This window comes from Papio anubis, chromosome 2, assembly GCF_008728515.1.
Source record: "Papio anubis isolate 15944 chromosome 2, Panubis1.0, whole genome shotgun sequence".
Classification (NCBI taxonomy): domain Eukaryota; kingdom Metazoa; phylum Chordata; class Mammalia; order Primates; family Cercopithecidae; genus Papio; species Papio anubis.
Genome location: NC_044977.1, coordinates 136,529,298 through 136,548,508, shown reverse-complemented (window position 1 = coordinate 136,548,508; position 19,211 = coordinate 136,529,298). Strand labels below are relative to the sequence as shown.

Here is a 19,211-nt window from a genome sequence, read left to right as displayed (position 1 = left end):
ACCCTTATATCAAGGTGTGGCCTGGGGAGACAGAGAAGTCCCAGTACTTTGTACTAATGATACTGCTTGGATATCACCATCGCCTTTTAAACCAGATCCCTACCAAACACTGGCACAAATAGTTCATATCAATTTGGGGCTTGCTCATGTCTTGGGGTAGTCCACATTGTTCGCATCTTCACATGAGGTCATTGCTCGCTATAACCGTGAAGTCATATCTTCTGCCTTTACTAAGATTATTGGCTCAAAGTTTTTCATCATACTGCAGTACTCATGAAACTCTGCCAAGTACATTATCTTATGCCCTATCCCTGACGGTTCAGAGGTGCTTCCCAACTAGGCGGGACTAGATGCAGAAGTAGTGGGTCGCGATTGTTGTTAGAAGCAAAGGAAGAGTCGTGAATACCTGTTACAGATTGAGTGTACATGGAGATTTTCAGACTAACCAACATGTCAACTCATGCTGGCATAAGGTAATCAGCTACATTTCTGCAGATGCAATGAAACTATTATTTGGCATGATGGTGGTCTATCAACTCTTATGCCACATTTGGCTAATATTCACAAATACAAGGTCATATTTGGAAGTTAGCTGCTGGTAAACCGATGTCCACTTTCACGGAACATGTCCTTAAATCTTTACCAATATTGCTAACCTTCCACATAATCTGCACTAAACAGTTCTAGATATGCCATTGCATGTAAGAAAGCCCTACTTGTTGCTGACAAGAATTTCAAGGGATAATAATACGGGTAGTTAACTGTACAAACACTGTACATTCCCAAGTTGTATAAATATTACTTGGTGGAATAATAATTGAACTAATCTCATTCGACATATACTAAGAGCCATGAAAAGAAAACCTGGCTACCTGCAAACTAATTATGCACTTGGAGTGAATCTGCTGGGGTTACCAAATTTATAAGGTTATGTAAGATCTTGTCCAACGTAGAGTCGAGAATGGTTGGTTGGAATCAAGTAGACCACACGGTGATAGACTGTAGTACCTGCACTCACCGCTGTTGCTGGGTTAGCGCTCTGCACACCGTGGTGCTGTAAAATGGTGAATTTGTGCAACAATGGCAATGAACAATCACATTTGTTGTGGCAGCAGCAACGAGACATAGATGCTCATTTGATCGAACGGAGTTGATAATCTGGAACAAGTGGTTTCTTTGCCGTGCAGATCGCCAACAGTGTTGAATAATCCCAGCTTTGTTGAAAATGTGATTGGAACACTACCCAATTTTGTATTACTCCTGTTCCTTTTGACAGCACTGTACATAATTGGACTGAGATAAAGAGACTTTTAATTGGTCATAATAATCTTTCCCTAGAAATACAAGAATTAACACAGAACATTTCTGAAACTTTTCGCAATCAGTTACCATTGCTGACTAGTGCAGATGTGATGACTGGTATTGCACAAAGTTTGATGTCTTTGAACCCTATGAGCCCTGTAAAAACTTTGCTGACCTCTGTTTCTAGTAATGTATTGATTGTTGTTCTTGCCTTTGTCATTTTCAGTCTGCTGGAGACAGTACCAAAGGGCAAACACTGAATCCCAGCGAGCCAAACATGTAATGATGGTTTTAAAAGAAATTCAAACTTGTAAATAAGGAAAGGGGAAATGTAGAGGACTACGTGCTCACAAACAGGGTGTTCCCGATAAGTCCTGCTCTTGCAAATGAAGCAGGGCATTCCCCATAAGTCCTGCTCTTGCAAACGAAGCAGGGCCTTCCCCATAAGTCCTGCTCTTGCAAACGAAGTCAGGGAAAGGTCAGAAAAACAACAATGTGTCTTGTGACTTGGTAACATTCCACAAACGACTGTATAAAATAAAGGAGAGCGCGCCATTCGGGGCGGCCACCATGTTTGTCTTGTCTTGTGTTGTCTTGTGTGTTCATTCCTTTGTTTAGGAAACACGCGGACCCCAACATCACTAATTATCAAGGAAGTGCAAGTCAAAACCACAACACGATACCACCTCACTCCTGCAAGAATAGCCATAACCAAACAAAAAATAGTAGATGTTGGCATGGGTGTGAAAACAGAACACTTTTACATGTCGGGTGGGAATGTAAACTAGTACAACAACTGTGAAAAAGAGTGGGGATATTCCTTAAAGAACAAAAAGTAGATCTACCATTTGATCCAGCAATCCCACTACTAGGTATCTACCCAGAGGGAAAAAAGTCATTATATGAAAAAGATACTTGCACACACGTGTTTATAATAGCACAATTTGCAATGACAAAAATACAGAACCAGCCCAGATGCCCATCAATCAACGAGTGGATAAAGAAAATGTGGTATATGTATATATACCATAGAACACTACTCAGCCATAAAAAGGAATGAAATAATGGTATTTACAGCAAACCAGATGGAATCGGAGACTATTGTTCTAAGTGAAGTAACTCAGGAATGGAAAATCAAACATTGTATGTTCTCACTTATATGTGGAAGCTAAGCTGTGAGGACTCAGAAGCATAAGAACGACACTTTGAACACTTGGGGGAAAGTGTAGGGGTAGTGAGAGATAAAAGACTACACATTGGGTACAGTGTACACTGCTCAGGTGACGGGTGCATAAAAATCTCAGAAATCACCACTAAAGAACTTATTCATGTAGCCAAACACCACTTGTTTCCCGAAAACCTATTGAAATAAAAAATAAATTTTAAAAAAAATGCTATAATCTGTTTTACAATGATGGAGAATAGAATATTGAGCTCTTAAAATAAGAAAGTCTTTGTCAGAGATACAATATTAAGATTTATGAGGCTGGGCACAGTGGCTTACACGTATAATCCCAGCACTTTGGGAGGCCAAGGCTGGCAAATTGCTTGAGGCCAGATGTTTGAGACCTGCCTGACCAACATGACGAAACCTCTTCTCTACCCAAAATATAAAAGTTAGCCAGGCATGGTAGTACATGCCTGTAATCCCAGCTTCTTGGGAGGCTGACGCACAAGAATTACTTGAACCCAGGAGGCAGAGGTTGCAATGAACTGAGATCATGCCACTGCACTCCAGCCTGGGCAAGAGAGCAAGACTCTGCCTCAAAAAAAAAAAAAAAAAAAAAAAAAAAAGGATTTGTGGAAAACTGAAGATTTCTGTGTTTCAGAGGAAGTTGTGCACACATTTGAGCAAGAAATGAGCTAGGCTATAGCCTCAATGAGCTAAAGAAAAGGACCAGTACATGTGGAGAAAAATACTCCAGACTAAAGAAAGGAAAGTTACTCTGACATAGGACATAGGTTGCCATAATACTATGTTTTCTAACCCTGTCTCTCTAAAAACCAAAGAAATCAAAAAAGCTGACTAGTGATGCCAAGTTATGTCAGTAGAAAGAAGTAATAGAAACATCCAGTCTTCCGTTACAGAAAATGGTTCCATTAACATTAGAACTATAATATGATCTAACAGTCCCACTACTTGATATATATCCAGAGGAAATAAAAGCAGTATGTCAAAAAGACATCTGTACTCCCATGTTTATTGCAGCATTATTCACAACAGCCACGACATAAAAGCACCCAAAGTGTCTATCAACAGGTGACTGGATAAAGAAAATGTGGTATATAAGGCCGGGCGCGGTGGCTCACGCCTGTAATCCCAGCACTTTGGGAGGCTGAGGCGGGCGGATCGCGAGGGCAGGAGATCGAGACCATCCTGGCTAACACAGTGAAACCCCGTCTCTACTAAAAATACAAACAAATTAGCAGGGCGTAGTGGCGGGTGCCTGTAGTCCCAGCTACTCGGGAGGCTGAGGCAGGAGAATGGTGTGAACCCGGGAGGCAGAGCTTGCAGTGAGCCGAGATTGCGCCACTGCACTCCAGCCTGGGCGACAGAGGGAGACTCCATCTCAAAAAAAAAAAGGAAAGAAAGAAAAAAAAAAGAAAGAAAATGTAGTGTATATACACAGTGGTATATTATTCAGCCTTAAAAAGAAGAAAATTTTGTCATTTTTGACAACACAGATGAACCTAGAAGACATTATGCTAAGTGAAATAAATCAGGCACAGAAAGATAAGTACCAAATTATATCACTTACATGTGGATTTTAAATAAAATTGAACTATTTTATTTAACTTTCTAATTGAACTTCTATTTTAAATAAAAATAGAAGCAGAGAATAAAATGGTAGTTGTCAGGGTCTGAGGGAGGAGTGGGTGGGGATTCAAGATGTTGGTCAAAGGACACAAAATTTTAGTTAGACAGGAGACATAAGTTCAGAAGATCCATTGCACAATGCAGCGATTATAGTTAATAACAATGTATCATGTACTTAAAAATTGCTAAGAGAGTAGTTTTGGTGGTGGTGGTGGTTGTTGTTTTAGAGACGGGGTCTTGCTGGGGTGCCCAGGCTGCAGTGCAGTGGCTATTCACAGGTATGAACATAATGCACCAAAGGCTTAAATCCCTGGCCTCAGGTGATCCTCTCACCTCAGCCTCCTAAGTAGCTAGGACCTATGGGCATGTGCCATTGACTGGGGCAAGAGAGTAGACTTTGATGTTCTCACCACAAAAGGATAATTATGTGAGATAACATACATGTTAATTTGATTTAGTCATTCCATAATTTATACATATATTGAAATATCATGTACCCCATAAATACTTTTTTGTCCATTAAAATAAATCAATAAATAATAATTTTTTTTAAAAGGGATAAAAGAAAAACTGGTCTTTATCTAGAAAGAAAGCTTAAATATGAGGTCATCTCTTTAACTCCAGGTGAAACTGGAGGCAAGTTGTGAAAAAGCCTAAAGGCTTCAGAAAGTAGGAAACACTTAAGGAGTTACTTAACCCGAGGTGTCTTTTCTGTAGATTTTAGGAAGTCCATAAATACCTTAAATAGTATTGCAATGTTTTATGAACGTTTGGTTTCTGGGAGAGCTTATAGCTTTCACAGATTTCTCATTAACGTCTATAGCACAAAACAAGCTCAAGTAAATGAAGAGATCATCTTTCTAATTACCTCAAGAAGATTTTTTTTCAAAAGTGGCTGGTCTTGAATCCCTGACAAACCTGTGTAAGCATCAGACGAAGGGATTCAAGGCAGTGGTGTGCTGGTAAATGTTTAGGAGCTGGAGATTCAGCAAAACAAGTCCTAATATATAGCATTTGTTGATTTTTGTGGTGTACATACTCCTCCATGACCAGTTTCAAGCTACAGATGAGACACTGACTAATACAAAATTCCTGAAGATATTAAAAATCAACTTCGAGAAGTCTGTAGGAGTCAACTCCAGCAAGACCTCTGATTGAAGGTCAGTTAGGTTTTCTCAGGTCTGGAGAAAACATAAATTAGGACAAGTCATTAAGGAAATGAGTTGAGCCTAATTTTGCACACATTTTCTGCTTAAATTTTGTAAATATTTCTCTAAATATATTTAAGAAGCATTTTTGAAGTGTTTAGCCAAGTTTAAAAGATCGGAATCAATGAATAGAGCAAAAGCTTTTTCTAACTTTTCGATAAGGATTAATTTATGTAGAGAAATTAATCAAATGGAAGATAGTGTGAAAGTTATGAGGAAGAAATCAGCTCCCTTCTAGAACAGCAGTTCTCAAAATACAGATCCCAAGGAAGCAGCAGCAGCATTACCTGAAAACTTGTTAGAAATTAATTCATAGGCTTCCACCCCAGATCTGAATCAGAAACTCTGAGAATGATGTCCAGCTATCTGTATCTGTGTTTTAACAAGTTCTCTAGAGGATACTGATGTGCACTAAAGTCTGAGCACCACTTCTCTAAAACAACGGTTCTTAAATTTTAGTGTGCCCAAGTATCCCTGGAGGAATTTGTTAAAATGCAGATTTCTGGTCCCAGTGCACACCTGCTGAATCAGAATCTCCCAGGGTGAGGTTCAGGAACAGCACTATGTTTTATTTTATGTAATTTTGCTTGCTTGTATTAGTTACGGTTTGCAACACAGAGTCACTGGGAGGAAAAAGGGAACTTCTTATAAAAATTTTTAAATATTCTGTAATCCCAGCACTTTGGGAGGCCGAGACGGGCAGATCACGAGGTCAGGAGATTGAGACCATCCTGGCTAACACGGTGAAACCCCGTCTCTACTAAAAAATACAAAAAACTAGCTGGGCAAGGTGGCGGGTGCCTGTAGTCCCAGCTACTCGGGAGGCTGAGGCAGGAGAATGGCGTGAACCCGGGAGGCGGAGCTTGCAGTGAGCTGAGATCGCGCCACTGCACTCCAGCCTGGGCGACAGAGCGAGACTCCGTCTCAAAAAAAAAAAAAAAAAAAAGTTAAATAGTCACAAAAGTAGAATAAAGAGTACAATAAATCCTTGTGAGATCATTCGTCTTAAGCAAATGTCAACATTTTGCCTGTCTTATTTAATGTTCCCCACTTCATTTTTTAGTTTGTTGTCTATAGGAATATTTTAAGGTAAAGATATCCTAATATCTAACCAGCAATTATTTCAGTATTCTCTCTAACAGATAAGAGCCTTTTCTATTCCAAGTCATTATTATAGTGTCTTAGTCCATTTTGTGTTGCTGAAAGAAATACCTGAGATTGGGTCACTTATGAAGAAAAGAGATTTAATAAGCTCATTCCACAGGCTGTATAAGAAGCATGGTGTTGACATCTTGCTCAGCTTACGGTGAGGCTGAGTCAAACATGGCAGAGGTCAACAGGTAAGTGGCCATATGTGAAGAGCGGCCAAGCCCAAGGGGCATTCCGGCTTTATAACAACCCACTTTCTAAGGAGCCATCCTAGTCTCTAGAGAGTGAGAACTCACTCATTACCAAGAGAAAGGCACCAAGCCATTCATGAGGGATCCATCCCTATGACCCAAACACCTGCCACTAGGCCCCACCTCCCTAAATTGCCACACTGGGAATTAAATTTCAATATGAGATTTGGTGGAGAAAAACAAACCATATTCAAACCCTAACATGTAATGTCTAGAATTAATAACAATTCTTTAATATCTTTATCACAGACATGCAAAAATGTGTCTTTTGTTGTTGATTCATTAGTTGGCTATCATTTTAAGTCTCTTTTTTTCTATAATAGTTTCTCCTTTCCCACCTCACTTCTTTTTTTTTTTTTTTTTTTTTTGAGACGGAGTCTCACTCTGTCACCAGACTGGAGTGCAGTGGCATGATCTCAGCTCACTGCAAGCTCCGACTCCCTGGTTCAAGCAATTCTCCTGCCTCAGCCTCCCGAGTAGCTGGGATTACAGGCATGCGCCACCACGCCCAGCTAATTTTTGTGTTTTTAGTAGAGACGGGATTTCACCATGTTGGTCAGGATGGTCTCAGGTGATCCACCTGCCTCGGCCTCCCAAAGTGTTGGGATTACAGGCGTGAGCCACCTCACTTTTTAATGCTAGTTATTTGTTGGAAAAACTGGATTATGTGTCCTTTATAATTTTCCACACTTTGGACTTGGCAGAATATATCTTCATGATTTTGTTTAGAGTAGCCTTAGATAGATCCAGAAACTTGTTCTGCTTCAGGTTCACTTGTTTTGCCAAGAATACTTCATAGGTGGCACTCTACTTTCTACCATCTCCTATCAGAAGGAACACAATGTTGAGTTGTAATATTTTTGGTGATGTTAAATTAATCAGTGGGTTCAGGTATAATCAGACTAATCCATTCGGTATGAAATTGCAGATTACATTGTACATTTTCTGTCCTAGGCTAGGGTAGGGATCCCTGCCTCCTTTGAGTGGAGACTGGACTTACAGACTGGACTCCTTCCTCCCAGGCTTTTTCCAGTGGACAGAGTTTGAATAGACTTTTTGTTTTAGAAGAAGAAACATAATTAGTTTATACTGATATTTGCAATTCAGATTTAATATCACCAATTATTTACTTGAGTTTTATGCTGATGATATTAATTTCAAACCATATCAATATTACCATGAACAAAAAGACTACTGAATGTGGTTAAGATTTTTACCCCATAAGAGGTGCACAGTCAAATATGCTATGTTATAGAGATGCATGAACGATGTCTTTTCTCTGTGTGGTTATGCCACAACTTGATATACTATCAGATCTGCTTTAGTTTGTTTTAAATTTTGAGAAATAATTTTTTTCTTTTTAACTTATAAAATAGCTATATGATTCCAAAAATAAAAACTATAAAACAAGACATATTCAGAGATATCTAACCTCCATTTGTTTCTCCTCACAATATTTTAATTTCAACAAATACATGTACACATTGGTATAGCCCCTTCTTCTCTCGTATAAAAGGTAGCACACATTGTCCTATAGCTGGATTCTTCACTTAACACTTTGTCCTGGAGATCTCATCATACCAGTATCTAAAAATCCTTTTCATTCCTTTTTACAACTGCATAAGTACTACATTATGTAGACATACCACAGTTTGTTCAGTTAATCCCCTCTTAAAAGATATTTGGCTTATTTCCAGGTTTTTGCTACACAGAGTATGCCAGAATAAATAGCTTTGTATATAAGTCATTTTCTATTTTTGCTCATATACCTGTGGAAATTGCCATATTCCTAGAAGAGGGATCGCTGAGTCAAAAATTAAATACGTATATAATTTTGATAGATATGTACCGCCAAACATACCCCAAAATATAGCATTTTGAATTCCCAAACACAATGTATGAGAATGCCTAATTGCACACAGCCTTACCAACACATATGTTGTCAAACATCTTTATTTTTTTTCCCATCTGATAAGTGAGCGATGATTCCTCAGTGTAGTTTTAATTACATTTCTCTTTTTGCGAACAAGAGGTTAAGTAAGTGTACTTTTACAGTATATGTTCTATGAATTGTCTGTTTTTATCTCTGGCCCATATATATATATTTTTTTTTCGTAGAGATGGAGTCTGTCTCTCTTGCTTAGGCAGGTCTCCAATTCCTGGGCTCAAGGGATCCTCACAAAGTGCTGGGATTACAGGCATGAACCACCGTGCACAGCCTTAGCCAACTTTCTCTACAGTTTTTTCCAGAGGGTAGGGGGGAGAATTTTTTGTAATGTGATTAAATTTATCAAACTTTTTTAATGACATGCATTTTTCATCATAGCTAAACATTTTTCTCACTCAGAATATAAATTCACTCATAATTTCTTATTGTCCTGAAGAAATTCTTATGCACACCAAAGTACAGTTTATAATCCAAGTTTGTAAAGTGATGTCAAACATTTCATTGTTTAACATGAGACATTTAATAATCAGTCATGTCCATAGTTTTCTTAATTCTTCTAAATGATGTCAATGTGATATCTTCTTGCCTGAATGACAAAACATTCCATTAGTAAAATAGAAAAAATTGTTTCTGGAGTAATTTAGACTATAAATAAACATTCAATTATTAAAACCCTTACCTTTCTAAGAGAAGACAACATAAATCATTATAATGCAGCCCACAATCCAGCCAATCAGGAGAAGAATAGGAACCAGAAGGTGCGAAAATGTAGATCCTGCTTTAAAATAAACAGTAGAAAACGGATTACATTGGTCTTTTTAGTATTGAATTTTCTGAGTCAAGAGCATAAAAGGAATCTGGTAACATTAAGAAAAAAAGCATACACTCTCTAGTTATACCCATACATAATTATTTTTTCTTTTCTACAGAGAATACATGAGACTGTCATAAATCCTGGGTATTTTGAATTAAACCACGGATCTTTTACTGTTATGTGACCTTGGGCAATTCTGAGCTTGAACTTTCCTATTGGTAAAATATCAGTAATGAAACTTGTGCTATCTACTGCCTGGAATAGTTTTGCAGGTCAAATGACATAACATATGTGCAAAGCTTTGTAAACTCTAATCACCGTGTGTGTTTAGTGTATACAGAACACATCCATGCATTTGTGCAATAACACATACAGCAGCTATTTAAATAAAAAACAATCTAATACAACTCTGAGACAATTTCCACTGAAGTAAATAATTATAACACAGGGAAAGGTGTTGAGAATTGTTCTTGGCCTCCACAGCCGAATGTAATTTTAAATATCACAGGGAAAAGGAAAGTATCATACATTATATAACCATTCTTGACTACAGAAAAGAATTTCTATTGTTTAAAAATTATTCATTATAACAACCAGCACTGAACCTGAATCAATGGGCAGTAATAATCCAACACACATATAAATGGCGTTTGTTATACATGATTCCTCCTGTGCCTCCTATTTGTACTCTTACCTGTAAAAAGCAATTTATACAAGTATCTTTTTACAAGTATTCACTGCATTTAATTCTTGTTCTTTCAAGCAAACATACACATGCACACACACAGAAATCCACACATGCATCACACAAAAAGATTTATAAAGATCACAGAAAAACATTCTATAGAATTAATGTCCCTGTGTTAAGGACTCAGATATATTCTTAACTGCAAAACACAGTTAGATCTTATGCCATTAGTTAAAAGAGAGAATACATATTCTTAGCAATTATACTCCTATTACAATTTCCATCACTTTAAAACGTGAAATTTTTAAAAATGCTATTAAAATAAAATCATCAGGAGATGAGACACATTTAAAATTAGAAGACACTCTTATAAAAGCAAACTTTCTGAAGTTGAAATGAATTTTAATACTTCTATTTTTCCAAGAATGCTAGAGTCTCTCTTAACTGACAAAATTCAACGTGCTTTTCTTGTTTCTCCATCTCACTGTGACCTTGTATAAGGCATTAAGCACTAAATGGAAAACTGTTCTCTTTACTTGACATGTGGTATTGCTTAAGGATAAAGCAAACAACATGAGATGTCCTTTACTCTCATTTGGACGAAAGCCTTTTTATGAATTAAGGTACCACCACAATGGAAGTACATAGCAGTAATTTTTTTGAACTGTCTATGTATGTGGCTTTGTATTTTTCTCAATTTCAAAGAACTTGAAAATTAATATTTACCCTTTAATTGTGCATTTATATTTTATATGTGCGTATTTTAATAAAATTTACATATCACAAAGCCTTGAAAGTCAGTATCTCATTATTTATTTTCCTTGTAAAATAGTAACAGTTGCACTAACTGTGCATTTTAACACTCAAAGTATACATTCCATTAGTGTTTTTTTAGCACTAATATTTTCAACTTTACTAACACCTGTGGAATTGTTTGGAAACAGAAATATGTAAGAGCACAACATACTTTGCATATGTCACTTACATTACTAGCACAAATAAGAACAAAACATCTTTTTAAATATGAAGTGTAATTGTAAAATGCTTCTCTCTTGTCCAGTTTTGAGCACGTCAAAGTAGTTACAGCTGGAACTGTTCTTGAAGACATTGCACTCTGGAAAAGACTGTCCAGGTTAAACACCTGGTGCCACCACTCTTTAGTGATCATGAACAACTTACTAAACTGCTGTGTCTCAGTTTTCTTATCTATAAAATGGGCACGATGATGATATGCATATTTCAGAAGGTCATTGTCAAGATTCAAAGCAAAAATCCCTGTAAATATTTAAAAGCTATTTCTTAGATATAGTATATATTCAACCTATTTTGACAAATTGGAATCAATTATTTTATATAACTATAAAATATAAACACAAAAAATGTTTAAAAACAAGAAAAAAGTTAGACGTGGAACAAAAATGTTAGATGTGGAACAGACGACTGAGTCCAGTATTCTCATTTTACTGTCAGAAAACAGACTTAGAGAGATATAGGGACTTCTCCAAACTCACATAGCCATTTACTAGCAGATCTGACACAGAACTTAACTGTCTTCAATTCTGGCTCAGAATTGAAATCAGAGCTGATTTTTAACTCACCTTTCAAAATAAGCATAAACAAAATTAAGCTCTTTTGCTTTGTTGGTCATTTTAAAATTTTCATAACCTATAGGTCTGATCCACAAATTACATAATTAATGCATTTTTGCAGCCACACTAACATATATGGTTAATGGTCATTTAGCATAGAAGCCACATTTTTTAGAGTAACTGGGAAACACCAAGAAACATAACTAAACCAAAGTCAAGAAGCCTTTTTTATTTTGCCAAGAGAATCCAATGCCTTAAATCTTACCTTTTTCAGCCATTATTCCTGTTGGTGGGTGGCTAGGTCAGGCCACGCTTACCTCTTTCTTTTGTTATCCAGCGTCTCTTTGAACTTTAAATAGAGAGAAATCTGAAGAGTGTGGCAGCTGCCCGTCTCCTGGCTGCCAATTGTCTGCAGAGTGATGTAAGTCATTGGAAAGCAGAGCTCCTCTGGCTCTTCTTTATTCTATTATTACGGAGGAAACAAGGGGCTACGTGACCTAAACAATTAGGTAAGCTGAATTATCCTAATGCAGAGATTCACAGGTTTTTAATTTGTACCATACCTTTAGATAACATGAAGAAAATGTTCTGTAAAGAAGGTGTACAGAGGGAGAAAAACATTCCACCTATACAAGTGCTATCAAGGAGAAGGGTGATATATTAGAAAGAAAGGATTTTGATGTTGGAGAGACTTGGGTTCAAATTCCAGCTCTTTCTGTAATGAAAGCCAAGTTGCTTAACCTGGGAATCAGCTTCTTTAGTTTTAAAATAAGGATAATAATACCTGCTCATGGGAGTTGCATAAAGATGAAATCAAAGTCTATATGAAATGTAGACAGTTCTTTATTACTTTACAGATGGAAAATATAAAATGAAATGGTGCCCCTTTCTTTGAACTATTCTAAAAACAAAAACTGTTAATATACTAGAAACTAAAACAATACAGAAGTTTCGATGTTACCTAGAATTTTTAGAAAGCAATCATAAGCTTGTTGTTTTTATTAGCAATGTATAAAAATAGGACATTTCATTTTTCAAAGTCCAAACTGGTTTATGTAACTGACCTAGACTATTCTCTATATTCTCATTGGAATAACTTTAATTTGGGGATCTGGCTGGAAAAGTTTTGCAGAGTGACCCTGTGAGCATCTTCCCAAAAAAAATTGGCATAAGATTAAGACCTCTAAAGGCAGGTCTTGCCTGATCAAATTTATCTCCAGAGTTCCAAGAATGTTATTTCCCTGCAAATGACCATGTTCCATCACTGCTCAAAAATCCACCAATAGTTCTTCATCTCCTAGACAATAAAAATCTGAACTCCTTGTTTAGACACCTAAAAAGCCTTATTTCTCTACTCTTCCATTTGCAGTGATAACTTCAGTGACACTGAACTCCTTGCTATTATATGAATTCAGAATCCTCCCACTCTCACAGGCAAGAACATTTGACTTGCTACCTCAAATAATGTACCTATAGATTAGAGTGTGCAGCCAAGAATCTGGCACATTTATATCATTTATGTCAAGTTGTCATTTCTCTCCTCAGTCTCTCTCTTAATATATTATTTAATATTGAAAAACATGTCTGGCTATATCAGGTAAGCAGAAAAACTGTATTGTTTATGCAACAAAACCCCTTGCTTACTTGGCAAAGTTGGGTATTTTTTTCAATATTAAATAATAATATGTTAAAGGTTAACTGAGGCCAAAAGAAAGAGAAGAAATAAAAATGTTCATTGATCTCATTTAAACATAAAAAATGTTAATCCAGTAAGTTCAGATGAACACTAATTATCCTACGGAAAAAAATGACATTCAAAACAAACAGTGTGTTCCCCACAAAGAGCACAAACATTCATACTAAAATAAATAATTTGCTTAAAACATATGAAAAGGTTTCTACATTTTAAACACTCATTTCCATTTCAATTATATTAAGCTTTCCTCTTGACATGAAATTGACTATTATTAACACTATTGCTGTCAATTTGGAGTTTGAGGAGGGATTAGTTTATAATTCATCATTTATTTTCCTTACTTTTCTATGGAAAGAAGAAGGGAAAAAAACTAATTTAATTGACATGAATTTCTCAGACTTCAGAAAAGAATTCAACCTAGAATCTCATTTCCTTGGTTATACCATCAGTAAATTTTTTAAAAAATAAAAGTTTTATAATATTTAATCAGGAAAAGATATTTTATTCATTAATAGACTGGTTTCATAGACTTTGAGCTCATAAACCCAAGGGCCTATATTTGACCGTTTTCTAATCTTTCTCTTAGGACATACTAATTAGGAACATTTTCTACTTTTTTACTTTACATACTGTCTTAAATGTTTAGCTCTCAAATCCCTTACTCTAAAGGTGACATTAGATTTTTCAGAGATATGTGAGCCAAAAAATTTAAATATTTGGTTTTTCTTTAAAATACTTAAGAATTCTTCACTTTCCAAATATTTTTCACTACCAGTGTCTCGAATTATAACATATAGACCTGACCATGGTAGATGCTCAATGGATCTTTGCTTCATGGCTGGCTGACTGGGTAGGTGGATGTAATAATAAATGCAGTATAAGGTAGCTTAGTTTGCACTCTGAACAAAGGTTTACTTATGGCAATACCTAAAAGAGTAATAAGAAATAAAATGATCTTAACTATACTCTAGTCTTATAATATATGCATATATAGATAATACAGTGTATTTAATTACCAGTAACATTAGAATAACCTATAAATAAGAATATAAACAAATAAAAGAAAGTGACATCTGCAAAACAGAGGAGTGGGAGCCCCCAAAATATCTTTCCTTCATAAGAGCACCAAGAAATCTGTCTAAAATTTTTGAATCAATTTTTAAGAATTCTGGAAATTAATCAAGGACTTACAGCAATTGGGGAGCTGGAATCTTGGTAGGAACAGCAAGTTTTGTGATGTTTTAATTTGGCCTATTCTTATCTCCCCCATCTCCAGCTTTGTAGTAGCCTTGAAAACCAATGCTCCAAAATCTTAACGAAAACTAGTCTTTCAAAGTCTCAGTTTCGGAGAACAGTAATTATTTAACCTGTCTGGTGGTTCTCCCAAAGACCTCACCTGCAAAGCTGTCTTTATTTGATCAGATTCAGCACTTACTCTGTGTGAAAAGTACCCACTCCCAGGACATTTGTTGAAAACAGTTAGAGGCAATTGTTTAACATCACAGCTGCCTAGGTAACAGAGTGAACAACAGGCTAAATAAAAAGCTTAAAAGGAGAATCCAGGGAATGAGATGTCAATAGGGGTTTCAAAAGTTTCACATATCGTTAAGAATCTAGAAAGCTACATGCATATGTTCAGCTATGGGCATGACCTCGTAGCTGTGGGTATGCTTAGGAAAGACCTGAAAAGGCCCTAAGCTTTCACCTCTGGCTAACTTTGAGGCTCAAAATGCAAAGCAAAGGGTAAGGCAGTTGTCAACTCCCCGACTGGGTATTAAAGGCGTACCTCAACACATACACAGAGCCCATCATTAAAGTCTGGGAGGCGTATTAGTTACAGGCATTTAAAGAAATCTTTGTCCAATCATTAGTTGATAACTAAACAAATTGAGCGAAAACTTTAGTGGTCACATACAACAAAGAATACAAATTGTACAAAATCAGTTCAGAACAATAATAACAACAACAAACAGCAATGACAACAAACTCTTGGGAGGAGGAAGAATCTGATTTTAAGAGTTGACATTATTTAAAACGACCAACTTTCAACAAAAAAAGTTATGAGATATGCAAAGGAACAAAAATGTATGGCCCTTACACAGGGATAAAAAACCTATCAAAAGTAACTGTTTCTCAGAAAGTCTATAAATTAGACTGACTAACAAAGACTTTATGTCAACTATTTTAAGTATTTTCAAATAACTAAAAACAGCAAAAGAAAGCCATCTCAGCAAAGAGAATATTAGTAGAGAGATAAATACTATTTTTAAAAGAGCAAACAAATTTTGAAGTTGAAAGGTGCAATGACTAAAATGAAAATTTTACTAGAGGCTCAACAGCAGATTTGAGCAGGCAGATGAAAGAATCAGTTAATTTGAAGACAGTTTGATTGAGATTATTCTGTACAAGAAACAAGAAGAAAAGATAATAATGAATATGGCCTTAGAGATCTGTGGGACACTATCAAGCATATCAACATATGCATAATTAGAGTCCTAAAACAAGAAGAGAAAGGGCAGAAAAAAATATTTGAAAAAATCATGGTCAAAAGCTTCCCAAATTTGTGAAAAATGTTAAGGTACATATTCAAGAAGTTCAATTACTTCCAGGTAGAATAAACGCAAAGAGACAAATACCTAGACACAAAATAACTGTCAAGAACCAAAGACAGGCTGGGTGTAGTGGCTCATGCTTGTAATCCTAGCACTTTGGGAGGTGGAGGCAGGTAGATCACTTGATGTCAGGAGTTGAGACCAGTCTTGCCAACATGATGAAGTCCCATCTCTACTAAAAATACAAAAATGAGCCAGGTGTGGTGGTACACACCTGTAATCCCAGCTAATCAGGAAGCAGAGGCACAAAAATCACTTGAACCTGGGAGGCAGTCATTGCAGTGAGCCAAGATCACACCACTGCACTCCAGCCTGGGCAACAGAGTGAGACTTTGTCTCAAAAAAAAAAAAAAAAAGAAAGAAAGAAAAAAAAAGAAACAAACACAATGAGAAAATATTTCCCTGTTGATCTAGGGGGTGTATTCTAACAGGGAACTGCCAAGTCTCTAAATCACCCTCTTGTCTAGCTTGCTGAATTCCTGCCTGAATAGAACTAAGAGCAGTCGCTCAAGGTGCTACTTGAGAAGTCATTGGGGCAACTATTTTCACCCAGTGTCCTCCAGAAAAGAAAGATCTGGGGGGTCATTTTCTTCAAAATAATAATGAGGGGGTGCAGAAGGGTAGAGATGAACCTCTCCTTCCTTTGCCGCTTTCACTTTAGCTGGCAAATGAACATGCTCTTCTGTTACTTCACTATACTCTTGTTCCTCCTCATAATCAGTGTGAAAAAGTTCCAAGATGAAACAAACCAGACCCCATACCTGTCCCATTGTTACCCTGACGCCTCTGAGCTCCCCTTCTTACTCACCACGGGGATTACTTTAAGAGTACTTTGGTGTCCTCCAGCTAGTTTTCCATTCCAACCGTCACTCCGGCGACCCTTCGACCTGGATTCGAGCCCCCATGAATGGACACCACTTGCTGAAACCAGCTCGGTCAGGGAGACCCTAACCCAGCGGCACTAGAGGAATTAAAGACACACACACAGAAATATAGAGGTGTGAAGTGGGAAATCAGGGGTCTCACAGCCTTCAGAGCTGAGAGCCCCAAACAGAGATTTATCCACATATTTATTAACAGCAAACCAGTCATTAGCACTGTTTCTATAGATATTAAATTAACTAAAAGTATCCCTTATGGGAAATAAAGGGATGGGCCAAATTAAAGGAATAGGTTGGGCTAGTTAACTGCAGCAAGAGCACGCCCTTGAGGCACAGATCACTCATGCTATTGTTCAGGGCTTAAGAATGCCTTTATGCGGTTTTCCACCCTGGGTGGGCCAGGTGTTCTTTGCTCTCATTCCCATAAACCCACAACCTTCCAGCACGGGTGTTACGGCCATTATGAACATGTTACAGAGTTGCAAGGATTTTGTTTATGGCCAGTCTTGGGGCTGGTTTATGACCAGATTTTGGGGGGGCTTGCTCCCAACAGTGAGACTCTGTCTCAAAAAAGAAAAAGAAACAAACACAAAGAGAAAATCTTGAAGGCATCAAAAGAAATAACTAACTCATTATATGCAAGGGATACTCAATAAGATTAACAGCTGACTTCTCAATAAAAGCCATGAAGCTCAGAAGGTAGTGTTATGACATTCAAAGAAAAAATATTGTCAACCAAAAATTCTATAACAAGCAAGATAATCTTCAAAAGTAAATAAAAAATTATGACATTCCCAGATAAACAAAAACTGAGATAATTTGTTACTAGCAAAGCTACTCTGCAAAAAATACTAAAAGGAATCCTGTCAGAATTAAATAAGAAGACACTAGACAGTAACTCAAATCCACATGAAAAAATAAAGAACATCTCTACAGGCAACTACATAGAAAAACAGGATAAATGTATTTTTTGTGTGTAACTCGTTTTTTCCTCCTAACTTAAAAGACAACTGCAATAATTATAAATCTGTATTGGTGACCCTTAATATATAATAATGGAATTTAAATTAAAATGACAACACAAAAAAGGGAATAGAGCTCTATAGAAGCAAAGATGTTGTGAACTACTAAAACTAAGTTGATACTAATCCAAACCTGATGGTTATAAATTAAAATATTCATTTTAATCCCTAAGGCAACTGCTAAGAAAATAACTCCAAAAAAAAGACAGCAGAAGAAATTACAAAATAATTAAAATGATATACTAGAAAATATTGATTAACACAAAACAAGACAGTAATGAAGGAATAAAGAAACAAAAAGATGGCATACATAAAACAAATAGGAATTATAAATCTTACTTTATAAATAGTTACATTTAAATGGATTAACCACTCCTAATACAAGATAAGAATGGCAGAACGGATTTTTAAAAGTGATCTAACTATAAGCTATCTATAAGAGACAGTTTAGATTCAAAGACACAAATAGGTTGAGAGCAAAAAGATGTAAAAATGCATGTCATGAAAATTGTAATCAAAGAGACCTGGAGTAACTGTACTAACATTAGATGGAATCAATTTTTTTCTTTTTTTTGAGAAAGAGTCTTACTCTGTTGCCCAGGCTGGAGTGCAGTGGCATGATCTTGGCTCACTGCAGGCTCTGCCTCCCAGGTTCATGCCATTCTCCTGCCTCAGCCTCCTGAGTAGTTGGGACTACAGGCACCTGCCACCACTCCTGGCTAGTTTTTTGGGGTTTTTTTTTTGTATTTTTAGTAGAGATGGGGTTTCACCATGTTAGCCAGGATGGTCTTGATCTCCTGACCTCATGATCCACCCACCTCGGCCTCCCAAAGTGCTGGGATTACAGGGGTGAGCCACTATGCCTGGCCTAGATGGAATAGATTTTAAGAAAAAAAATTTACTGGAAATAAAGAAATATATTTTCTAATGATAAAATTATCAATTATAAACATATATGTACCTAAAAACAGAGTCCCAAATACATGAAGACTGGCAAAATTGAAGCAAATAGGCAATTCAACAGTAATAGTTGAATGAATATCCTGCTTATAATAATGGACAGAAAAACTAGACAGAATATCAGCAATATGGAACTTGAACAACATTATAAACCAACTGGACCTAACACACATTTATTGAATACAATAATAAACAGTAACAGAATACACATTATTTAGAAGAAAATTTGGCAAATTCACAATTATATGAAAATTAAACAACATTCTCATCAAG

The 19,211-nt window shown here is 36.5% G+C and overlaps 1 protein-coding gene across 1 annotated transcript; it reads right to left on the bottom strand.

The window, feature by feature from the left end:
* Window positions 1-8,663: 8,663 nt before the first annotated feature.
* STRIT1 (small transmembrane regulator of ion transport 1) lies at window positions 8,664-12,149 on the bottom strand. Its single transcript, XM_031663639.1, has 3 exons — window positions 12,033-12,149; window positions 9,356-9,454; window positions 8,664-9,262 (listed from the first exon to the last, which is right to left on the bottom strand). Exons 1-2 carry the CDS (start codon window positions 12,043-12,045, stop codon window positions 9,360-9,362), a joined length of 108 nt encoding a protein of 35 aa, XP_031519499.1. The 5' UTR covers window positions 12,046-12,149; the 3' UTR covers window positions 8,664-9,262; window positions 9,356-9,359.
* Window positions 12,150-19,211: the final 7,062 nt, after the last annotated feature.